This window comes from Simochromis diagramma, unplaced genomic scaffold (assembly GCF_900408965.1).
Source record: "Simochromis diagramma unplaced genomic scaffold, fSimDia1.1 OVJJ01000514.1, whole genome shotgun sequence".
In the NCBI taxonomy this organism is placed as follows: Eukaryota; Metazoa; Chordata; class Actinopteri; order Cichliformes; family Cichlidae; genus Simochromis; species Simochromis diagramma.
Window position 1 is genome coordinate 1,433,048 of NW_024387346.1, and position 26,141 is coordinate 1,459,188.

At 39.5% G+C, this 26,141-nt stretch overlaps 1 protein-coding gene across 2 annotated transcripts; it reads right to left on the reverse strand.

Annotated features, from left to right (window-relative positions):
- Positions 1–2,521: 2,521 nt before the first annotated feature.
- Positions 2,522–26,098, reverse strand: epsti1 (epithelial stromal interaction 1). Of its 2 annotated transcripts, none has more exons than XM_040006886.1 (10): positions 25,577–26,094; positions 21,050–21,108; positions 20,881–20,964; positions 20,716–20,789; positions 20,390–20,473; positions 15,909–15,982; positions 14,099–14,177; positions 6,864–6,934; positions 6,318–6,475; positions 2,522–3,870 (listed from the first exon to the last, which is right to left on the reverse strand). In XM_040006886.1, exons 1-10 carry the CDS (start codon positions 25,735–25,737, stop codon positions 3,725–3,727), a joined length of 990 nt encoding a protein of 329 aa, XP_039862820.1. In that variant the 5' UTR covers positions 25,738–26,094; the 3' UTR covers positions 2,522–3,724. The 2 variants fall into 2 exon arrangements, with proteins under 2 accessions (XP_039862820.1, XP_039862821.1); XM_040006887.1 differs by having other exon boundaries at positions 3,742–3,870; positions 6,299–6,475; positions 25,577–26,098.
- Between the last annotated feature and the right edge of the window lie 43 nt (positions 26,099–26,141).

Below are 26,141 nucleotides of genomic sequence, written 5' to 3' on the forward strand. Positions count from 1 at the left end.
CTGTTTACCCAAGAGGAGTTGCCCTCTGCTGGCCATTTGAAAGAATACAGGTTTAAGGTACTTCTTCACTTGTTTCACTTTTCAGACCTATATGCTACTTACACTGAAACAATCCTTGACCTTAGTAAACAATTTCCTGGTGAGTTTGTGGTCTCAGTCACTAGTTTAGTCTTACTTAATACAACTTATTATTCATGTTCATTTTGCAAATGATGGTCTACATTAAATCTTTATTTTTCACAAAGGACAATAAAGTGAGGTATGCTTCTAGGTGGTGACTGACAAGTTGCTACCATATGTGCATGCAGTGTTCCTTGATTTCTCCTTCACATCTAGAGCCAAAAACTACTTCACAACATGAATTCAGTAATGGAGCCTACATCTATTTTATACAGAGTCTATCATTTCAAAGCTGTGCTAACATAGAGAGTGAGAGCTAGAATGGCCAAATTGCAATTACCATTTAACCAAACTTGCATGTCTTTGGACTGTGGGAGGAAACCAGCCAAGCACATGGAGAACATATACATACATCTAGGGCCATTGGCCCTAGATGACCAGGAGGATCTCCAACTCCTGGGCAAAATATTTACCTCTTCAAGGGTAACTCAAACAATACCTTTAAAGACGTAATTGTTATATGACTGACTGGCTAATCTGTTTTAGTTACAGTGTATCAGCTAAACACGGAGTTCAGTTGTGACTAAATGTAAGAAACGTTTTCTACATATAAACTGGCCGACCAAACAGCTGGGTAAAATTTTCTCCCTAATTAACTTTCTGTTTTGCTCTGGTGTTTCCCGTGATATTTGTCAAAAGTGTGAACCAACCTGACATGTCTTTGGAGCTGAAGTCATGCACTCTGCGTGCCCATCCATTCATCCAAGCACCCTTCTCTAATATAAAAGTCACGCTACCTTCTGCTTTGGCACTGAATATAGACACAGTTGTTTTCAGCTGTCTGAACGAATGACTAATGCCGCTGCCTTTTTTTTTCTTTCTCAAGAGGCCAGTCTTAAACAGACATTAATTCATTGCAGCAGACACAAAGATTGCCCAATACCCAATGTTTCCCTATATATGATATCATAAAGTGCACGACCCTGCAACTCAGAAAAAAAACATCCAGTTTCTTTTCCAAGCAGCAGGTTGACTGATTTATTACTTTCCAAAGTAAAACAAATCATTCCACATCCATCTATTTTACGTTTTGGTCTAGAAAACATAACTGTAACTGTAAACGTACTGCTATGATCTGCTCTCTGCTGTTTACATTTGATGTGAGCGAACAGTCCCGTAAGAGATCCACACAGCCTGAGGAGACATCACCCGATACCTTCCCACACCAGTGTCTCATCAGCTCCCAGATGTTCACTGAACTGTATTGATTAGGCAACATATAAGTGGTGTTTCCCCACCTCTCACCCACACAGACACGTACATACCCAGTTCATTTCAAGATTTTTCCTGTTTTCTTGATAGTGATACACTCAAAAGGCCTCGAGGCTTTCCAAAAACATTTTCTCTTACTGTATTTGTGACTGCTGCACATTATGATCTAACCTCATCATTCCCCACCCAGAATTAACCGGCACTCAAACAAAAAAAACTTTAATCCAGCTGTTCCTCTAAGCAGCCTTTAACACAGTCTGTTGTAGAAAACCGATTTTGGGATTAAATAAAAAATATGATTGAGTGGTTGCAATCTTTTGTGGTTCTACAAGTGAATTATAACGTTTTGTTAATTAAATAATACATTTTAGGCAGAGCATATTTCTTTCTATTTATAAATATGCGTACTGCAATGCGGCATTCACACAACTGGAAATACCCTGTGTGGTTTAAATGCTGGAGCTGCCTGGAGAGAATGCAGCAAATATAATGACGCTTAGGCAGGATTTACGTGGATGCATTTCAGGCTTCAACACTCTCAATTCGTATTCACTTTGAATGGGGTGATCTGAACTCACCTGCTGCTGAACTGATCTGGGGATCTGTTGTTTGCTTGAGCTGCTTGCATAGACAGTGAAAAAACATGACCATAGCTACCTGGTTGGAAAAAATTAGGCCAGTGCAGAAGAGCCTGAAACTTGCATTCTTCCTGAAATCCACAGGGCAATAGCTATGGTTGCAAAAAAAAAAAGGGTCTTCTTTCCTTACCTCTGTAAACACTTTGCTGTTAAGTTTATATCTTGGTCACTTATTTTGAATCATATTGAATAAAAAAAAATCTGTCCTTTCAAAAAGGAGGATTATCAATGGTATATTACACTTGCTCATTGGCTAATGACTTGTCAGTAACAAGTCATTAGCCAATGAGCCTTGCCATGATTTGATATTCTTACTATGACAATTGTACCAGCAAAGGAATGTGTGACTGCTAGCTCACTTGCTAGCAGTAAATAAATTAGAATATGAGCAGCTTTCTGCTCTATGTCTCTGTGATCTTTTTTGATATACTACTGAAATGCACAATACAAAACTGTAATATCTGTCTACACAGAAATGAAAATGTACTGACTTTGATTTAAATAGATGAGTTTATTTAGGGGTATACCACACAGTAAATATTTTTCACTGAAATTTAAATGCATCACCTTTATGACTAAGTGTAAAACTGCTGCAATAATATGTGATTTCTTGGTGTTCTCCAAAGGGAAGACATTTCCCGGATGACTCTGTAGCACTCCTCATGACTTCATGCTTTAGTAAAAGGGGATTTTCAGCCCCTCGTGTTGAGAGCAACGCCCTTTGTTCTTTTGTTGCCACCACCAGGTGATAACCACCTGTGCTGTCCAGTTCATTGATGTTATGAGGTTAAATTTTACTGCACCAGCAGTAAAACTCACTGCCCACTGTGTAACACAGTGATGAGAAGCAAAGGGATTAAATGGCTACAACACATGAATATAAACAGTGATGAACATTCAACCAAACAGTGTTTCCCTGCAGCCCCCTAAAAACAACTTTGACTTTGAACTGAAACTAATAACAAAAAGGCTTTCTACAAAAAACCTTGTCTTCAAGAAAGGATAACTGGACTTCTTTGGAAAAGTGTCATTTTTGTATGTGCCTGTTAGAACGTTTCTGTCCCGACTGGCACAATGTGGCAGAACAATTTTCTAAAGTCAAAAATGACATACTTAAATATTATTTTCTTGCTACAGATACATTACACACAACTTTAATTATAAAACAGAACAAAAAGCTTCATGCATGTTCCTAGTGCTTTCTTCCATTTGCACACACTGATTTAATCAAGAGCTCCAAATATGAGCTGAAGATTTTGAGTCATTGCAATGACCTTTAACCAAACTGGTGAAAACGAGCATCAATTCTACTCGATGTCAAGACAAAACCACAACATGACTCACTACTAAATGCAGACAGATACACAACACCAAACACTCAGTGATTAATAGCATAATCAAAAACAGATCCCATAGAGCACATACTATGTAGGTATGTTTTCAAAGGAGTCTAATGCATTGTAGTCAGCTCTGCTTTGTATACTGATCTACCATCAAAGTAGATAAACTTTGTCTTTGCCAATTCTCTACCATCTGCACCCTGAGTAAATATGCTTATTTGGCCCATGACCTACAGTGTTAAACAGAAAATTAAGGACAAACAGCTCCTTCATTAACTCTTTTCTCTCTAGATGCCTGTAGGAGCTGTTGTAAATTGTTGTGTTTATGGGGAAAAAAATTATAATACATGAAGTTCAACTCAGTGTGCTGATAAGTAGTGTGGACGCCTCCTCGTAATCCCTGTTACACTGGGTAAAGATGTCCTCTAGGAAGTCTCTGTCACAGTTTGGAAAGCTCTTGATGAGCTTCATCAGGGCATGGTCATACTCAGCCCGTGGGTCTGGAAAACACACAGGAAAGAATACACATAAAGTTTAATTTGTTGTTCTCTTGAGACCCCTGTGGAAAGAGGGCTCCTTGATTGTCCTGAAATATACTTTCTTTCCTTCTCATGTATAGCTGGAGGCCTTATCATACCATGTTTTCATATTTTCTTTTTCAGCTAGCACGATCTGTTTTGCAGAACATTTGTACACATGATTGGTTACCAAACGCTCTAGAGCCAATCCCCAAAATGTTGATTTTCTTAGATATTTTGTTAATAATATAGTCAAACAAAGGAAAGGGGGATTCCAATGTTTACAGTCATTTCTTTCAGGCAGCATAGAGACTCTCCTGTCTGATCACTTTAGCAACTATTCCTCTCGAGTCCCCCATCGTTCATTATGATGCTGCTGGGGTATGATGACGCCGATTATCACAGTAATAATAGGGCATTATCATTGTTAAACATAGCAGATTCATGACTAAAAAATTTATATAATGATCTTCTCTTTAATAAATCTCATTGATGGTGACATTGTAAGAGCTTACACGAGGCTGGTTTCCATTCCCATCTGTAGCAATGAATGGTTGCAGACATTCCCTAAATTAATCATTTGCATGTAAAAACACAGTCTGCACCACAAATTATTGGACTGGGTAATAAAAACAAGAGCGAAGAAGAAGCACACTTTCGCCAAACCATTCATCGGCGAAGTCGAGAAAAAGGCGGTGGGTTTTTTTTTTCAGTTGATGGTCTTTGATGAGTGGGGCTGGCAAATAGTGAGGGACAGACAGGAGAGGCCTTCACCCAAACAGGTTCCGGCAGAGTGGAAAGACATGATCATCGGGCTATCTGGCAGATAGGGCTGGTGGCTAGTGTTCAGACAGCAATTAGCGAAGAATGAAAAGCAACTGAGTGGTAGGACAAGACACTGTTTACTACCAATACCAGATTCCAATACATCCTTAGCCCTTCCTTTGTCAAGAGCAATTACACCAAATACAGATCTTAGCTTATTTGTCCTTTGTTCAAGTTTTGTCATCTGTGCACTGTGGTCTAACTCAAAACAGAATATGAGGTCAACAGGGCATGCGTTAGGTCAATCTGAGAGTTTCAGGATTGCCCTCCAGTGGACCGCTAGGCAAACTACTTTCAACGGGGTGAAAAGTGGCACAGAAGGTTTGAATAAAGATGACACTATTGAAATGGCTGTGTGCTCAGCATTGTCCATAGACTGTATGTAAAACATGGACATAGCCTCCTGATCTGAAACCCTACGAAGTCCGATTGTAATATGAGAAAAACTGCCGTGTTGCCTGAGTTATGTCAACAAACATTTTCTTGATGTCTTTATGGTTTCAAAGCTCCACGTCTCAATTAATTATTTCATTTATTTACAGCATTATGGTTTTTTTTTTTTGTAAATTATGATCCCACATAGTTACTCTGTATGGGATAACATTCTCTAACAAATAATAAAGAAAGTTAGGGTGTGACCATCTGATGAGATTTTCTGCGTTCATAACTCCACTAGCTGAAAAGCAGTCCCAAACAACGACAGAGCCTCGACCGTGTTTCACAGTGGGCTGCAGACACCCACTGTTGTAACTCACTTTTTAAAAGATTATATGTACACTTTCTATTTGCAGAGAGTATTATTTATTAATAAATACGTTAAAAATATTATACATTTCTCTCTATATATCATAGTTAAAAATATTAGGAATATAACAATATAAATGTTTTTAACCACAATAATTTGAAAAAGAACGCACATTTGGTGAACATGTTCAAATGCAATAGGTAGTCTGTTTTCTTTTGTTTGCTGTGAACACGAGTTATTCATATCTGCATTGTATCCAGTCAGGTGTCAATCCAGAACAATTGTATAAGGGCGGCATTGCCCCTTGGCACATCTGTCTGGCTCCAGGCCAAGAGTCTGTCAGTCTTGCCTTGCTTCAGCGCAAGTAGAGAATTTACCTCGAAGACTGCCAGTGTCGTAATAACAAACAGTAGAAGTTTGCGTGCGTCAAGCTTTGATCCTCTCAGTGCCCTGTCTGCTAAGTCACACATTTAAATGTGTTTGATATTTGCCATCATCCGTGCTAACTGCCAGGCAGAAGTGGAAAATACTTTGTTACTCACACTTACAGTATAGAGACACACACACATTTACGGCTCCCCCTTACTAAAAGCACAAGTTTCAGCAGGTTTTGAATGCCCGGAGCTACAGTATCACAACGTACCACACATAGTTTCCTACCTACATTTTTGAAGCATGTAAAGCACCTACACCTAACATAGACTAAACAGGCAGTCAGAGTCCACTGAAAAAGGATGAAGTGGGCAAGTCTTCTCAAATGTCCGATTTAGGTTTGGTTAACCAGTGCTGAGCCAGACTAAAAAAAAAGGCATGAGAAACAGAACAATGAGCGTTATTTACAGGTCCAGTCTAAGCTCACCAGCTTCTTCTGTCCAGCCGGAGCAGCTCTGTTCTGGATCTGGTTTCAGGTGTGACAACGGGGCTTGACTTTCTGCCTCCTGAGTACTTTCGAATTTTGGCTCTCTCTCGCTCCCTCTGGCTTGACCTTCAAGCTTGTCCAAAAAGACCGCGTTCACCCTGTCAAAGCATAGTGAACTTAACAAAATGCTTCACATAAAACTTGCAAATATTCTATTTTACAACTCCACATGCCTGCAGGCTCCAAATGTCAGTGAGCGGGAAGTGTTTGACAGCTTTTTAAACTTCTGTACCCACTAATATATAGTGGAAGTTGCAGCCACTTAACATCCATCAACCCAGCCAGTCTACACTGGTTTTGTTCCAAAAGGAATGAACAAAAACACACTATTAATCTTACTGGGATCATTCTTGCATGGGTAGTTTGTATTTAGTTTCAACATTTTTTTAATATTGAGTGAGTCTTTCATCAAGTGGCTCAGCACCGTTTCTTCCAAATTGTGTGCTTTTATGTTAACTTTACATAAGATATAAAGGGTCTTCATACCTCTTGTGTTCCAGCTGCACTTCTCTCAGATTTTTTGATTCCTTTGTCTGTTTACCCTCCACATCTGTCCTCTGACAAAAAAAAGGGAAAAAAAGAAAATGTCAAATTTCCGCCCGCTAAGACTGAAGAATTTGTATTATTGTAAAGGTCATAGGTCTGACAGTTGGAAAAAAAAAAACATTCCTCTCTCCCACTGACAACACCTCCTGCTGTCCTCATGGTGCCTCTTTGAGGTGAGGATAATTTCTCAACTCCCACTATGTTGTTCTGCTGTAATAAATCATTTTAAATGGATCTGTGCGGTTGGAATACATACAAAATGTGGTTTGTTGTTATCTTGCTGAAATAAGCAAGACCTTCTCTACACTGTAAAAAAAATTGTAATATAAAAGTAGTTTACTGTGTATTTTACAGTTTTGTACTGTTCTTCTAGAATATCATTAAATTTACATAAATAGACTGTGATTTTACATTTCAAATGTAAATTAACGTAAAATCACTGTAAATGTAATAAAACATAATTTTCTTGTTTTTTAAATGTATTTGTCTTTACATGTGCATATTTAGATTGTTAAAAACATTCACAAATGCATCATAATTTCACAAATATTTGTCTGTTATTTGAAAGATTTAACTGTTAAATTCAAATGTAATGCTATGGAAAAATATATAAAATGATTCGTATAAACTTTTTTTTTCATCAAATAATAATAATAATTATTGTTATTTAGGGCGATCGTGGCTCAAGAGTCGGCAGTTCGCCTTGTAATCGGAAGGTTGCCGGTTCGAGCCCCGGCTCGGACACGCTCGGTCGTTGTGTCCTTGGGCAAGACTCTTCACCTACCACCTACTGGTGATGGGCAGAGGGGAATTGTAAAGCGCTTTGAGGGTCTCATGAAGTGCTATATGAATGCAATCCATTATTATTTAAACCAACTGTTAACTGTATATTTCTGTACATTTAAGTATTATTATTCATATTGCCGCATTCATTGACCTTGTTTAGAGGTAATTTCATTGTTCAATCACATTAAATTGTTCCTAATTTAATGTTTAAAAGCACTTGAAAAAGACTGTATTGTCATTACTGAAATAACTGTATTTTCATGGGAAAGTTCTGTGCTGTTATTTTATGGTATTATTTTGGTGCCCCAGCTGCCAGAATATTACTGTTTTTTAGGACTTTTTTTTTTACGGTGTAGAAATTTAAACTCTGTTTAAATCCTAATGGTTAATGTATCAGATTATCATAAAGCTAATATGGCCATTGGCAGATTTTAAGATTAGGTAAATACAACCTTAGAACTAAGCCAAAATGCAGAAGCATTGTGTGAGAAAGTCCACACTTACTGCCACCGTAGGCATTAGGAGGGTAAGTTGCAGCTAGGTGCATTTGATCATAGTTAGCCGAAGTAAATAACTGGCTCTTATATGAGACATGCTGTTTATACAACATATCTCATTCACCTATTCTCATACACACTTTTTTTCTACATCTAAGTGCTTTCTATTTAATAATCACACTCAAGCAACTGTTTGTTAACACAATGCCAATTAGGAAAAATGTCAGTGACAATTCTACAACAATTCCTTCTTTAAAAAGGAATTGCTACTGCCCACACTTTGGTTCGCAATGCTGCTTTTGAAAAAAAAAAAAAAAGCCCCACAAGATTTGCAGAACAATGTGTTTCAGACAGACAAAACAAAAGTGGAGAGTTTGTCCATAATGCACAGCACCATGTTGTGAGAAAACTAAACATAGCATATCAGCACACACACCTGATAAAAACTGTCCAGCACAGTGGTGGAGGGTGATGATTTGAGCATTATTCAGTTTGTAGCCGCGGGACCTGGGCAGCAGGTCAACCATGAACTCCTCTGAATACCCAAGTATTTTAGAGTCAAATGTGAGAATAATTTAAATTGGGTTATGCAACAGGACAATGACCCCAAAGCACAGCAGCACATCTACAAAAGAATGGCTAAAAAGGAGTCAAGGTGTTGTAAGTTTGATTTAGATTGAGTTTTACACTGGATGCCCTTCCTAAAAGAAGGCTAGAATCAAAGCAGCACCCTTTTCTTGCCAAGCAAATACATCAGCCACTATACCACTGGAGGAGTTTACACTGGCGTTTGCTTAATTACTGACAAGAAATTAATTCAACACATTCATCTCACTCGTTTTTACTCTGTTTTTCTTCCCAGGAGAGTTAATGGGTCAGTGAGGGGAAGACGGAGCACAGCCCACCTGTGTCAGCCCTCTGCTGCATCAAAGCTTAGTATCAAATCTCCCACTCAAACACACAAGCACCCGCCTACAAATAGAGGATATGAAGGGGAGAGCAATGTGTCTTATGGAGCCAATGCTGAAAGAACAACAGTTCCCAGGGTCTTGGTCAGAACCACATGAAGAAGTTTGCCTTTTGCTGCTCTGTGGCCGCAAGCTTTCATCTCTTAATCTGTGACGTCGATCTGAAAGAGCTGAAGCCTGGGAGTATCAGCAGAAAGAGAGGAGAGGAAAGGCAGGGAAAAGAAAAGAATAGAAAAGAGAGGGGGGGGGGGGGGGGAAGCATAGCAAGAGCACAGGAGCAGAGAAGATGGGAAAGGATGTGGAATGAGACATGAGACAGGGAAAGGAAAGAAACTAGTGGTAAAAACAGACAACTAAAGAAGAGAAATGTAGGAGACACAATGAAAAAATTGGAGAAAGCAGGAAAGACAAGAGGTGATGACATGATATGATGGGAGAAGGTTGTGTGAGATGAGAAAGTAGAACACCAGGATGAGGTGATGCTTTGGTACTGTCTGTGACCCTACTGTCACAGACAGCACCAAATCATCTATTTATCATCTATGTATCCTGTCTGTTTGTTTCTGTGTGTATCCCACCCTAAAATAGAGACTCCTTTGTCACTAGAACTGCTTTCTGTGTCTTTCTGCACCAAGGTCTGACCTACAGTCTCCTTTTCCCAATCTCTCTCACCACTAATTTTTTCTGGTGAAAGATTTGCATCAGCTCTACAAGATTCAAAAAGAGGCAGAGAGAAAGTAAAACAGTGAGAGAAGCCCACAAAGAAAACATTGCCAAAGTTGTTCCTCATGAAAGAACTGCTGCTATTTTAGGAGGAAATGAGGGTCTCTTTCTCAATGTTTGGTCCCCTTTGCTTTCTTATTTGCCAAATGATTTGTCCCAACTGTTGAGGGGGGGTGGTTGCGATTAAGATGTTCTCAGTTAAATAGGAAGTAAGCGTAAAGGACAACAATTCACTCTTGGAGTTTATCTTTTTCTCTTTCTAAATCTGTGGGTAATTGAGCGAAAATATGTTTGTTTGTTTTTTGTTTGTTTTTTCTCTCTCTCCTCATTACCCCATATGTGTATTTGTACAGGTATATAATGACTTTAATATATTCCCTTTGGGGTTTTTTTTCTTTTCTTTTCTTTTCTTTCTTTCTTTTTTGTCTGCTTTGTTATGTTTTATGCTTTTCTTGATAATGAATAAAAACTGTTTAAAAAAAACAAACAAAAAAAAAAGAAAACATTTCCCTGCTTCTTCTCCTGTGTAACATCACTGATAGGTCGGGTGGAGAGCACGCATGTTATTAGCACTATGTTTTACTTTCTGACAGAAGCTTTCAACACTCTGCAATAAAAGCAGATTTTCTGAGCTAAAAATAGCCTTGAATTTTCAGAGGCTTACAGCATCTACTTGTTGTAAGACAATAAGCCATTGCCCCTGCAATGATTAAGAGAAATGGTATTTAGAGTTATTTATAGCCAGAGTAAATGATCGCCTGAGGATATTTTCAAAGTAGAATAATTATGGGATAATTTTATAATTACCATTCAGAATTATGTGGTCGAAAGGTCATTTTATTTTTCTATCTTGTATTGAATTAAGTAGCCCTGCGGCACACATGTGACCTGCTCAGAGTGTACCCGGGCGAAAGGCGGGGTACACTTGAACCACATAAATGGAGGAAAGATGGAATTCATTCAAAAATACATGGATGGAATTATTGATTTAAATTACATTTTTATGTAAGTTTGGGATTTTTTCACTATTTTTTTTAACTTAATGATCTTTACTTACAAAGACAGTTTTGACATGTTGTTTTGTATTTGTTTCACGTTTTACTGTTTACTCACAATACTCAGATGCTACATTAAAAGTTTGATGTGCAATCTTATGACCTGGCATTATTATTGTGCAATTTTTTTAGCCACTACATCAGTCTTATAAATTTATAAATTTTTGGACACTTGCATTTTTGGTATAATTATCCTCTCTTAGTGACTCGGAATTTACACATAAGTGAAAATGTATTACTTTTTATACCATTTATTTACTTTTATTTCAGAATTTAGCTTTTTTAAACCTCAGTTTTGAATTTTGTATCTTCTAATACCGACTTGGGGAGTCAATGTTTCAAAGTAAATATGTTTTTTTAATCTGCCATTTTTATACACCCCCATTTAAGTGATTGTCTAATGATTTATGTCTCATGAGAATGCCGGTCATTACTTCCACCAAGAAGGTAGTGACTAGCTAACTAGTTATTCATGTCTAGCTGCCTTGGCAGAGGTTTGCGGTCTTTGAGCATTTCTTGTTGGTAATCTGGAAAGGAAGGAAATTGTTTTCCATTCACATTATTAGACTGACAAGACAAGTGATCCGTTAGGGAGGAACAGGTTTTTTTGGTTTTTATTTTTCCCTCTACATACTTCTTCCAGCACACGTTATACAACCCTGTTCTGTCTTCTGCAGAAAACCTTGCAGTCATGTCATGTTGTGTCTCTGTCTCTACTCAGTGTGAACTCTGGGAAGTCCCTTGAACTTTCCTAGCCTTCCACCGCTTCCCTTCTAAGAAAACCAACATTCAGAGAGGAAGAGAGGCTGAGTAAAGACAAAAGGAAGCAAGCATTAAAAACAACAGAGGCTGAAAGAGGTAGAAAGACAATACTGACAAGTAACAAGAATATAAAAAATACATACAGTGGGGCAAAAAAGTATTTAGTCAGCCACCGATTGTGCAAGTTCCCCCACTTAAAATGATGACAGAGGTCAGTAATTTGCACCAGAGGTACAATTCAACTGTGAGAGACAGAATGTGAAAAAAAAATCCATGAATTCACATGGTAGGATTTGTAAAGAATTTATTCGTAAATCAGGGTGGAAAATAAGTATTTGGTAAGATAAGATAAGATAAGATAAGATAACCTTTATTAGTCCCACACGTGGGAAATTTGTTTTGTCACAGCAGGAAGTGGACAGTGCAAAAGTTATGAGGCAAAAATTAGAATACAATAAGAATAAATACAGTACACAACTGTACAGAATAGAATAAAATACTATATACAGTAGAATAAAATAAAATAAATATACAATAAGATAAAAATAGAATACATAGAATAAAAATAGAATAATGTTTGGTCACCTCAAACATGGAAAATCTCTGGCTCTCACAGACCTGTAACGTCTTCTGTAAGAAGCTTTTCTGTCCCCCACTCGTTACCTGTATGAATGGCACCTGTTTGAACTCATCACCTGTATAAAAGACACCTGTCCACAGCCTCAAACAGTCAGACTCCAAACTCTGCCATGGCCAAGACCAAAGAGCTTTCGAAGGACACCAGGAAAAGTATTGTAGACCTGCACCAGACTGGGAAGAGTGAATCTACAATAGGCAAGCAGCTTGGTGTGAAAAAATCAACTGTGGGAGCAATCATCAGAAAATGGAAGACATACAAGACCACTGATAATCTCCCTCGATCTGGGGCTCCACGCAAGATCTCATCCCGTGGGGTCAAAATGATCATGAGAACGGTGAGCAAAGATCCCAGAACCACACGGGGGGACCTGGTGAATGACCTGCAGAGAGCTGGGACCAAAGTAACAAAGGTCACCATCAGTAACACACTACAACGGCAGGGAATCAAATCCCGCAGTGCCAGACGTGTTCCGCTGCTGAAGCCAGTGCATGTCCAGGCCCGTCTGAAGTTTGCCAGAGAGCACATGGATGATACAGCAGAGGATTGGGAGAATGTCATGTGGTCAGATGAAACCAAAGTAGAACTTTTTGGTATAAACTCAACTCGTCGTGTTTGGAGGAAGACGAATACTGAGTTGCATCCCAAGAACACCATACCTACTGTGAAGCATGGGGGTGGAAACATCATGCTATGGGGCTGTTTTTCTGCCAAGGGGACAGGACGACTGATCCGTGTTAAGGACAGAATGAATGGGGCCATGTATCGTGAGATTTTGAGCCAAAACCTCCTTCCATCAGTGAGAACTTTGAAGATGAAACGAGGCCGGGTCTTCCAACATGACAATGATCCAAAACACACCGCCCGGGCAACAAAGGAGTGGCTCCGTAAGAAGCATTTGAAAGTCCTGGAGTGGCCTAGCCAGTCTCCAGACCTCAACCCCATAGAAAATCTGTGGCGGGAGTTGAAAGTCCGTGTTGCTCGTTGACAGCCCCAAAACATCACTGCTCTCGAGAAGATCTGCATGGAGGAATGGGCCAAAATACCAGCTACTGTGTGTGCAAACCTGGTAAAGACCTATAGTAAACGTTTGACCTCTGTTATTGCCAACAAAGGTTATGTTACAAAGTATTGAGTTGTATTTTTGTTATTGACCAAATACTTATTTTCCACCCTGATTTACGAATAAATTCTTTACAAATCCTACCATGTGGATTCATGGATTTTTTTTTCACATTCTGTCTCTCACAGTTGAAGTGTACCTCTGGTGCAAATTACTGACCTCTGTCATCATTTTAGGTGGGGGAACTTGCACAATCGGTGGCTGACTAAATACTTTTTTGCCCCACTGTACAAAACAAAAAAAATAATAGGAAACTCCCCCAAAAACATTGGCATATTTATCGGTGTATTTTCTTTCCTTTTACTCATCTGTGATCTTACTGTACCGGTGTGTGCTCCATGTATGACCAGTAGATAAACGTAAGCTCCCGACCCCTACCCGACCTACATGGGATACAGTTTAATATCCGTGTGGCCTCAGACGATGAAAATTCTGCACCTAAGGGTATTTACTCAGAAAACAGTCTACAAATGTAGATCTACTTGTGTGAAATACCACACAGATTCTCTGACGCCACACATATGAGAGTTAGCACTGACTCCTAGGATGCATAGAGCACATGCATGCATAGGCCCACTGCTGCACAGAGTAAGCAAAACATATATGATTTGGACACCACCTTACCCTGGATGACGTGCGTATGGCAGTGGTGGACGCTGATGAAGCTTTCCTCTCGAAATTCTGAAGAAACCTCTCCTGTGTTCTGCAATAGATAAACACTTTATTTCCTCTGTCGTGCAGCAGACATGGTCACACACACACACACACACACACACAGAAATAATAAGGCCTTAAGTATTATTTTAATCAGCAGACACTCCACAGACCTGAAAAGCTGACAGTCTGACAAAGGCTGACCACGTTTGTTTGTCCCCGTGTGACACTGTCCCGACTGTGCACAGAGCATCTGCTCTGCTACTCTGTCTCCATTAGCCCCTTTTCTAAATATCATCATTGTTTCTTCAGTTCTGTACACTGGTCTGCTGTCTCCTGTTTTTGTTTACCTTGTAAGGAAACCAGGGATGCCACTTGACAAGCAATTACCTTGGGAGTCAGCCAGGGATCATATTCCAGTAACATCGTGGCTGTTGGGGTAATGGATTTAAAGTGGTCAGACAAAAAGGAATGAAGGGGCTGTAGTTACAGTAGATGCTCTGAATCATTAGTCTGTCTATATTTAATAAAATCTCATGACTTTTTTTGGAGAGCACGGAATGTTTCTGTTTTTTCTCGACTTTAATTTGTAAGACATATTTTGAAAGGAAAATATATATTAAAGTCAGGCTAGGAAGTATGTGGAGCAAACCTTACAACATGTTGTAATTCAAGATGTCTGAGAGAGAGAGAGTCCTTTCAGAAAAAGAAAAATTACACTACATTAAAACTATGGTGGCACAGAACTTTCACCTGCAATTTTGGGGTTTAAATCCGGTATGAAGCCAAAGGTTTCCACTGGCTTATATTTATTTAGTAGTTATGAGAAGCATGCTCTGTCTGTGCTTGTGTGCTGGGAGACGCTGAAAAACATTTTGATACTTTCTTCACTTTCTCTATTATACCCTCCACAAGTACTACTATAATTTGTGGAATTTGACAGGGCTGTTGTTTTTCTCCAGCTCAACGCTTAAGCTGCATCAACCATGCAAATGTTTTCCAGTGCCGTGGCAACCAGAGACTATAGAAAGGGAATGACATTCAGCAACTTCAAGCAACTTTGGGCCAAATAACCAATGGCAGCAGGAAGTGGGCAGGGACCCAAGATAAACCTTTGGGTCAACTTCCAGACAAGTGATTTTAGTTGCTACCATTGAGAGTGCAGAATACCATTGATTGATATAACCTAGTAGTGAATGGGTTAGAGCAGTGATTCCCAAAATGTTGGCTGGGGCCACCTGGTGGGCTGTACTGTACTGTAGTTGTACTTTTATTATTGAATTGACAGCATGCTGACATAATTTCAGGGAAGACCACAGCTGCATTGATGATGATTTAGTTATGGTCCTGCACTTTAATGTGAAGAAGGATTTAAGAATTCAACTTACAACCAAAAAATTGCTTTTAAAATCAAATCAAATAAATAATCATAATAATAACAATGATACTACTACTAATAATAAGATGAACGAAAGCATAGACTTAGCTTTACCTCACTAAAATTAGGTTCTGTTTATGGCTTCTGTATAGGATCTATGCAACTACCAGCTCATTCCACTGAGATCAGCTGCTGCATCGGTGAATGCTCAATGTCAAGTCATATTTTACTGGGACACATATAGGAAATTAGACACATATCAGCACTCCGCCTGCTCTTGTGACATCTGATGCTGAATATAACTAACAGAGATCCATGTTAGAGCATGACAGAACACAACACTGCACACAATACCAGAAGGCAACAACAATGAAACCCAAGCGACCCCAATCCAGGGCTAACCTGAGGCGGTCCTGCTCAAACTCCTCCCTCCTCCTCTGATCTTCCTGCTGCTCCTTCTCCAGTAGACGCTCAGCCTGCAATACATCACACTCAGTTGTCGTGCCACGAACCTGCTTTCCCCCAAATGTGCAAGTGACATTAACCAAAGTGACTAACGGAGCCATTACATTAGAGCATGCTATATGGACTGTAACATTCATGCATACACATGCTAGTCATGCTTGTTGGGCACGAACACTGGAAATTTTTATATAACTTTAATGCAAAAAACAGCTGCTTGCTTAAGTGAAAATACATTGATGGGGTTTTTTTGCACTAATAAAGTTGTGGAGTTGTAAAGTATTTTGTCTAGTGTCATTTATATCGTCAGTTATATCGTTATCGCAAATTTTCAAATGTATATCGTGATAAATATTTTTGGTCATATCGGTGAAAATCCCTCCTAGTACTGTCTATTTTAATGATCTTTTTCTGGCATCACAGACTTTATTTTCTCGTACCATGGTCTTACTGTAAAATAGGACATGGTGTGCTGTTTAAGATAAAGAGGGTAGTGGTGAGAGTCCAGAGACAGGGGTGAAATGTAGTGTGACCCAGCATGTTGTTTTATATGTATGTATTTATTTGCTGGATTATCGATACTCTGTTCTATGTTGTCACAGAGGTCATGGCACAACAGACAAAGATCTGTGGAATACCGGCTTGGTCTTTGCCATTAATCAGCCTTCCGCATTACTCTATCACCATTATTGGAAAGACAGCAGGGCCAAACGTTGAGTAGAATACGTCTGAGTGAAGAGCTTTTCTTTGGGGGCTGAAAACCCCAAAGTCCATTAATCTGTTAGTTCTCACATAGCTTTAGTCCCAAGTGTGTGTGAGAGAAACTCTCGCTACAGCTCATGTTGATGCTTGTCTCTACTGACATCTTCAGGGTATGCATGATATTACTCCTCACTAAGGGAAGAGAAATTAATTCCATGGGGTAGATTTATAAGCTTCTGAGCACTAACATAACAGTAATAAAAAGTAACTTGTCATGCTCACTGGTGAGGAAATGTGATTGATTTAGCTATATGTCTGTGAGTAGGATTTGCATGGGAATTTCACCAAAAATGGGGTTTGGACTTACTTAGAAGTGAATAACTATGGTGGTGATACTATTGGATCCAGGAAATCAGTTTTTACATGTGGATGGAATTAGCCTTGGTAGAAGAACACGAGTTCTTGCTGTTAGCTGCCTGCTCTAGTTTACAATGTGCAGTGTTGTGTTTTACCTGTTTGCATCTGTTGTTTTAGGCTAACCTGGAAATACAGTGCCACTGTAGACAATGGCCTCAGCCTTGTATTCACTCTAATCAAATCCATCAGATCTTTTGTTTTTAGCATTAAAGCATTACAAATGGTTTCCTACAAGACATTAGTACATACTAGAGATGGCACGATACCACTTTTTTATGTCCGATACCGATATCAAAAATTTGGATATCGGCCGATACCGATATGAATCCGATATAGTGTTTTTTTTTAAACAATAAAACTGTTTTTTTAAACATCTTGCTGCATTTTGTATAAGTTCAAACTCAAGTTTAAAAAACAAACAAACACTAAAGCTATTCTGTTATACCTGTATGCAAAAAAATACACTGCACCCAAAATATTTCATAGTTCAGCAAAACTGATCAATCTAATAAACTTAGACCTACTCCATCCTCCCTATTCTGGTATTTTAAAGAGTAAGCACCCTAACTAATAGGGTTGCAAACTCCCAGCAAAAAAAAAAGAAAAATAGGGAACCACCCTCCACCTCATGATGCTTAATTGACGTAATCAACTGTAATTTGATGCAGTGTGAAAAAAAATGCACAGAAATAAATTATTTTTCAAGAATAATTAAATAGATTCAACATCTTTCTTCAACAGAACTGCAGACTGCACAGATGGTACCTTCCCAAAGGAAAAAGTACTATAGCTTACTAGGGTATACAGGGAGTGCAGAATTATTAGGCAAGTTGTATTTTTGAGGAATAATTTTATTATTGAACAACAACCATGTTCTCAATGAACCCAAAAAACTCATTAATATCAAAGCTGAATGTTTTTGGAAGTAGTTTTTAGTTTGTTTTTAGTTTTAGCTATTTTAGGGGGATATCTGTGTGTGCAGGTGACTATTACTGTGCACAATTATTAGGCAACTTAACAAAAAACAAATATATACCCATTTCAATTATTTATTTTTACCAGTGAAACCAATATAACATCTCCACATTCACAAATATACATTTCTGACATTCAAAAACAAAACAAAAACACATCAGCGACCAATATAGCCACCTTTCTTTGCAAGGACACTCAAAAGCCTGCCATCCATGGATTCTGTCAGTGTTTTGATCTGTTCACCATCAACATTGCGTGCAGCAGCAACCACAGCCTCCCAGACACTGTTCAGAGAGGTGTACTGTTTTCCCTCCTTGTAAATCTCACATTTGATGATGGACCACGGGTTCTCAATGGGGTTCAGATCAGGTGAACAAGGAGGCCATGTCATTAGTTTTTCTTCTTTTATACCCTTTCTTGCCAGCCACGCTGTGGAGTACTTGGACGCGTGTGATGGAGCATTGTCCTGCATGAAAATCATGTTTTTCTTGAAGGATGCAGACTTCTTCCTGTACCACTGCTTGAAGAAGGTGTCTTCCAGAAACTGGCAGTAGGACTGGGAGTTGAGCTTGACTTCATCCTCAACCCGAAAAGGCCCCACAAGCTCATCTTTGATGATACCAGCCCAAACCAGTACTCCACCTCCACCTTGCTGGCGTCTGAGTCGGACTGGAGCTCTCTGCCCTTTACCAATCCAGCCACGGGCCCATCCATCTGGCCCATCAAGACTCACTCTCATTTCATCAGTCCATAAAACCTTAGAAAAACCAGTCTTGAGATATTTCTTGGCCCGGTCTTGACGTTTCAGCTTGTGTGTCTTGTTCAGTGGTGGTCGTCTTTCAGCCTTTCTTACCTTGGCCATGTCTCTGAGTATTGCACACCTTGTGCTTTTGGGCACTCCAGTGATGTTGCAGCTCTGAAATATGGCCAAACTGGTGGCAAGTGGCATCTTGGCAGCTGCACGCTTGACTTTTCTCAGTTCATGGGCAGTTATTTTGCGCCTTGGTTTTTCCACACGCTTCTTGCGACCCTGTTGACTATTTTGAATGAAACGCTTGATTGTTCGATGATCACGCTTCAGAAACTTTGCAATTTTGAGACTGCTGCATCCCTCTGCAAGATATCTCACTATTTTTGACTTTTCTGAGCCTGTCAAGTCCTTCTTTTGACCCATTTTGCCAAAGGAAAGGACGTTGCCTAATAATTATGCACACCTGATATAGGGTGTTGATGTCATTAGACCACACCCCTTCTCATTACAGCGATGCACATCACCTAATATGCTTAATTGGTAGTAGGCTTTCGAGCCTATACAGCTTGGAGTAAGACAACATGCATGAAGAGGATGAAGTGGACAAAATACTCATTTGCCTAATAATTCTGCACTCCCTGTATTAGACTTAATAGTTACTATATACAGTAATGGACTTCTATACATTTTACATCAGATTAAAACTTTGGGTGTAAGATTCAGATAATTATTTATTAAAAGCGAGACATTTTAAATGAGAATAAGAAAGAAAAGTATGTCTTTGTGCCCCCTTTTCCCTGTTCATGCCCTATCGGCCCCCCTGGCTAAACTTTGCTAGAGCCGCCCCTGCACAGTTACCAGCCGTCAGCTACGTAGAAAAAGATCCTGGTGTAGAAAGTAATATTAAATAAATTCTAACAACAGATTATCAAGCTTAAACGTGCTGCTGTTGTTCAGCCACTGGTTTCCTCTTTCTGGTGCGAAGTGGGCAATAAACAAACAAGAGAGATAGACCTGCGACAGAAAAGCCGATCAGCTGATCACTGATCAGTTTCATGATTGAAGTAGCAGCAGGAGAGGGAGAGAGAAGAGGCAGTCGCTCCATATATCTGTTGTTAAGCTTAACGCTGGAATGCTTTACAAACATTCAGAGATGAACTTACACACTTGCTTTACTTCTCTCTGGGATCACTTCCTCGGAGATGAAATGCTGGTTTGGTAGCGAGGCTCCGAATGCTCAACCAGACAACAGGTCTCGCACGCCACAGCCGCTCTATCACGTGATGCATACTGCTCCGACGTGCTACGGTTATGAGCCGAGTTACGCCATGTCGCAAGTTTTGTGAGGTGCTTTTTTGATATTTAATGGATTTTTTTTTATTTCTCTCCGATATCCGATCCAGTAATTTAGGTCAGTATCGGACCGATACCGATACGTAATATCGGATCGGTCCATCTCTAGTACATACCCTTGATTTAATTCAATTATTCAGCAACAGTTACCTTTACATGGTAAACTAAAGACTACAACAATAATCTGATAATAATCTGCTTGATGTTTTGATCTTATGCTTACCTTCTCCCTCTGTATTGCTTTCATCTTCTGACACTTTTCCTCCTCTTCCTGTCTCTTCCTCTTGTCATCCTCAGCCTTTTTTATCTAGAAAGAGCATTTGAAATGAAATATTTTATTTTTGGATGAACAGGAGAGGATGCGAGCTAAAGTAGAAATGCATTACTGCATCTCAAACACGGCACGTTTTCATGCACTGTCTGCTTCTTTTTTTTTTTATGGCAGCAGACAAAAACGGTATGTGTAAATAATTTGCTAATATTTAGATATATGTAAAGCTCCACAGAAAATAAATGGATGGTTTCCAGAGTGAATAACTTGGCATGTACTTTCTTCTGCAGTTTCATGGATTGATGATTTATTTGCTGCTTTTGCCTGACTTCAGCCAGTGTGACATCACCACCTGGATAAAAGATCAGAATGCCAAATGTCAGTAAGTGAGGATGTGAAGATAAATATAGAAATGGTGAAGGTAGAGGGTAAGGACAGATTACCAAGCCTCTCTGGATTCACACATACAGAGGGGACTCTCTGTGCTTCTTTCCATCTGTTAAGAGCCTCTTCTTCTTTTTGAGCAACTGCAGCAACAACAACAGACCTCTCATTTCATACATTTGGAGAGAAATGTCAAATAAATGAAGATCAAATTGGTGTCATAGTTACTTGTTTTCATCTCGTTTCGCTTAGATTCATTTGGTGGGATAATGGTGTATCCATCTGAGCTGAAACAAGGACAGAGAAACAGTGTGACTGTTGGTATTAAGGCAGGAGAAGAACAATGCAAAAACGTGCTTCTGGTGTCGAATATTTCCTTTGTTCAGTTATAATGAGGTATTTTGAAAGTATTTAGAAAACGTTGCAGTTTCACCTCCGCTAACAAATTAATTTAACTTGATCAGTAGTTTAAGTTTATTCATACACTTCATTTAAGCTTTATTAAAATAATGTAAAAAAATTTAAAAATAGTATAGGTAAAATATTGTCAATAAGGTATATCCAAGTACAGTTTGAGTATCTTTTTCTCATCAGTGTGGTACAATTTGCAATGCTACACTGGTCTAGAAATTATTATTATTAATACTAATAATAATGTATACTGCAGAGTAATGAGCACTATGCAGAACACAGTGATGATGTCTTAATGTCAGTGGCTCCTTTGGCCAGCCTTATTATCCCAGCAGGGTACCTGATCACAGGCAGAATGTAGGTGTTGATAGCCCGGATCTTGTTTTTAACCATTCAGCTGACTCCTTCAGGACTTGCCTGACCCTCTGCAGGTACTTGGTGGTTGCAGCTTCCTAGCCGCTTTTCGTGGTTCCCATTTGCTTGTGGGAATCCCAGGTATTTGTAGCTGTCTGCTGTTACGATTCGGTGTTGTCAGTGTTTTGTTTTAGGTGTGACGGTTGTGTTTCCTGCTTTACTTTGAAAGTCTGTCTTATCTCAGTGTGTTCAGTTTACGCTTCCTTGTCTCGTCAGTTCTGATTTGCCCCAGCTGTGTTTCCCTCCTGTTGTCCATTCCCTGATTGCTCCCTCTATGTATTTAAGCCCTGTGTTTCAGTTTGTCATGGTTGCGATCTTCCCCCCTGGTTGTAAATAGTTTGGTGTTTTGATGTAAAAAAATGTCTTATTTTGCTTTGATGTAAATAGTTGTCGATACTTTCGTTTTGGGATTTTTTTGTGGAGACCCGTAGTAGTTTTTTTGTTTTGTTTTTTTTCCCCTTATTTTTATTTTTCCTGTGTTGCACGCCGGTTGCCTAGGCCGGGGTGTAACATAATGGGGGCTCGTCCGGGATCCGCTGGAGGGTCCGAGGGACCGCTCCAGCCTTCGTCTGCCTTCGCTGGGGGGTCCGAGGGACCGCTCCAGCCTTCGTCCGCCTTCGCTGGAGGGTCCTAGGGACCGCTCCAGCCTTCCGTTTCCACTGGAGGATCCAAGGGGCCCGTCCAGCCATCAGCGTCGCCTGCAGAACAGCAGCCGGTGCCGTATGCGCTGGGCATGAATCAAACATTTCTTTGGGGTTACATGTTTTAAATGTTTGATTTTTGGGTGGGGGGAACTGTTACGATTCGGTGTTGTCAGTGTTTTGTTTTAGGCGTGACGATTGTGTTTCCTGCTTTACTTTGAAAGTCTGTCTTATCTCAGTGTGTTCAGTTTACGCTTCCTTGTCTCGTCAGTTCTGATTTGCCCCAGCTGTGTTTCCCTCCTGTTGTCCATTCCCTGATTGCTCCCTCTATGTATTTAAGCCCTGTGTTTCAGTTTGTCATGGTCGCGATCTTCCCCCCCGGTTGTAAATAGTTTGGTGTTTTGATGTAAATAAATGTCTTATTTTGCTTTGATGTAAATAGTTGTCGATACTTTCGTTTTGGGATTTTTTTTTTTTGTGGAGACCCGTAGTAGTTTTTTTGTTTTGGTTTTTTTTCTCTTATTTTTATTTTTCCTGTGTTGCACGCCGGTTGCCTAGGCCGGGGTGTAACACTGCATAGTTGCCTTCTGGTAGTTCGATCACCTCCAGTCTGACTACCTTTCCTCTCTATGTTACTATCTGACCACACTTCTCAAATCTGAATGACATTCCGATGTCGTCCTGGTGGTTTGGATCAGTGAATCGATATCTCGTTAACTCTTGGCATACAGCTTGATGTCATCCATGTAGAGGTGGCTGACAGTGGCTGTATCCCAATTCAGGGTCTGCAGCCTTAAAGTACGCAGCCTTAACGGTCCACAAGGGCCGCGTACTCAAAGACCGCTAAGGCCGGAAGTGCGAGGCTTCTGAAATGGGACGGTCTAGCCTCCGTGGCGCTGCCCAGGTTGCCTAGCAACCATGACACTAACAGCTGGAACCATTTCATACAGCATTATTTGACAGAAATGAAGGAAAAATATTTTGTTCATTTGTTTGTTTGTTTCTACATGAGCTTTGATTTGATAAGTATCTGACGCTGAGACCACAGGACTGAAATCATGATTATTGGGCTTCATTTCTGTACTGAACAGTCATTTTAAGATTAGCTAGTAAATAACAATTAGCTCATGTTGTTCATGAGACTAAAGTCATCTTACTTTGTAATATTGGCCATATTGTATTTACTAATGTAAATACAATATGGCCAATATTAAAGTTATCATTTCAATCATTATTAGTTATTACAGCAGTGAATGACTGTTTCAAATACTGAGCTGCAGTAAAGATTCAAGCTGCATTTATTCATATTTCCTGTCACCTTAAATCTTCACTGTATATATAATTGTGTTATATATAAGAGACAAATATTGTTCTTTTAATATGTTGGCATTAGTAAATTTGTCTCAGTGCTTACTTTAAATATCCATAAAATAATCAAATTTTCTGTAAGATTAAGGTCGACTATTGAACGGCGTATATTTTAAAGTAAAGGCTTTAAAACCAAGTTAGTACAAACGTCACTAATGTCACATAACTTTGCTGACATGTGGCCAACAGGAATGTTTTAATGTTCTTCGTTATTAAACATTTGCACATAAATAAGTGACATAATATTCAGTACTTACTTTTAAAAGTTTACTCTTCGTGCACCCCTCTTCCGCCGTTTTTTGCGCTATGCATTCTGGGATATGTTGGGCCACGAAGTCTACACATCCTTAAAATTCAGGGAAATGAAGGACGCATTTCAGGGCCGCATTTCGAGCAGCCTTTGAATTGGGACAGCCTTCGTCGCGTCGCTGTGACGTAATCAGCCTTAAAAGGCGGCCTTTAAGGCTGCAGACCCTGAATTGGGATACAGCCAGTATCTGTAGCCAGTCTCGTCAATGACCTCACTGAGGGGATTCAGGCCTATGCAAAACAGTAGTGGGAACAGCGCATCTACTTTTTAGATCCCGCGACTTGACAGTGATTTGTGCTTTGGGCTTGAAGTTGGCCTTAATGGGGATGTGGCGAACAACACTAGAGTTCCTAAAGAAGGCTCTTAGGGTCCTGTTGATCTTGTGCAAGAGAGTACACCTTGGATGGTTCTGTGGAGAACAGCTGGTTTATTTTCCTGCCTTCTATTTCTGTGGTGTACCTCGTCAATTTCTAGCCACGAGAGCAGTTCCTTCTTCCCAATGTTGTAACACTGAGCTACTAGTTGTTTCGCTGTCAATCTGGATGCTGGGTATTGAGGATTCCATAGGTCCCCTCATTCTATTCATGTAACCTCTTCTGCTGGGATTAACTTACATAGTAGCATTCCAACAGCACCCTATTTTCATCTCTTGCCCAGCTGTGGCTTCTTGTTCCAGTAGCCCACTTCTCATCAGTGTGTCCTGGTTCCTCAACACCTTGTTAATCCGGGCAACATCTGAGCTGTCATGACTTAATTTCTATGTCTCTCGTTCATGTCTGAGGTTTGGTTAGGCTAGGTTACACAGCAGTAGCTAAAAACTTACTGCATACATTTAGCTGAAAACGATTCAAGTGAAAATTTCCATTTATGTAAGGGATATCATTTTGCATTCCATCATTTTTTTCCCTTGTTTTGTTTGTATTTCTGTATTTGAGGAAATTTTGCACTGAAGTCTTAAAAAACATAAAAAAATAATAAAGGATAAATGTTACGTATGGCCAAAAAGCCACTCAAAAGCAAAACCACCAGCAGTTTAAGAATATCCAAAAGTATGTGGTAATGAAACTAATATGATGCTGCTTTGAAGGGACAAAGTAAATTGCACTGCTATGGTTTTAAAATCATCTGTTTCCTTTCTAATCCCATAGCAAAATCACAAACCGTGTTCATGTGATTTCTGTTTACTTGAGTAAAATCAAGACATCTTTACAGACTGCACTTTGATAAAACGCCTGTTTACTTTGCTCAACATGCTTATAAAACTGCTTATAAAAGATATTTTCTTCGTATACATAGAAGCTGTGCTTTACCACGAACATTGAAGGCAACGTTTCACTCTCCGATTCCGTGAAACGAAAGTGAAAGTCAGCTCTGTAGGAAAACAGAAATCTACTCCAGTAAATAAAATGTAACACAAATAGAATAAATGTTAGGCAATGAAGAAATTTGCACATAAGAGGCGGTTTATTCAGCCTCCTCTGTGGATCTATAAATGACAACATGAGCTCTCTCTCTCTCTCTGTGTGTGTGTGTGTGTGTGTGTGTGTGTGTGTTTTGCTTTGTTTTTCAGTTTTCAGTTCTTTGTTTTATCAACACAAACTTTGTACTTACTACCGTGGCTGTCCAGTTGGCACTTGTGGATTTCCGTGAACATTTGGATTTGGAAGTGTTTGATCCTGTCCAGACACATCTGTCATCTGTCTCGGGTGTCTGGTGTTTTGGTTTTCCTCGGGGTTTACCTGGTTCCTTTTGTATCTTTGGTCGTAATCCATCGTGTAACCTGCACACCGACAACCTCGGAGAAGATGTCTGCCTGAAGCTAGTTAGTCTGCGGGCACCAGTTAATGTGTTTCTATTCTAAGCCCAGTTTTCTTTTCCAAGTGTAGTCAGGCGACGTGAGAGCACAGCGGAGTGGGAGGATTTTTTTAACCAACAGCGCCATCTGCTGAGAACAAATGGCAGAGGAGAATTTTAAAAGACCTCTCAAGACCTCTTAAAAGGAACCCCGACTATTATGACAAGTTACTCTAAATATGTTACAAATTATCTCCACTACATAAAAAACATACTTGAGAATAACTACAGTTTTTTTGTTATTCATTAAATCTTCGTTGTTTAAAACTATTTTGAAGCCGTGAGAGCGGCCATGTTTTTTTTGCACACAATGCATTCTGGG

Excerpts from the sequence above, each read along its gene's own strand:
- epsti1 (XM_040006886.1), bottom strand. The coding sequence starts at position 25,737 with ATGGATTACGACCAAAGATACAAAAGGAACCAGGTAAACCCCGAGGAA. Across the intron at positions 21,109-25,576 it reads CCAACTGGACAGCCACGGTA|CTCAGATGGATACACCATTA; the intron begins GTAAGTACAAAG and ends TCCTTGTTTCAG. Across the intron at positions 20,474-20,715 it reads CCATGAAACTGCAGAAGAAA|ATAAAAAAGGCTGAGGATGA; the intron begins GTACATGCCAAG and ends TGCTCTTTCTAG.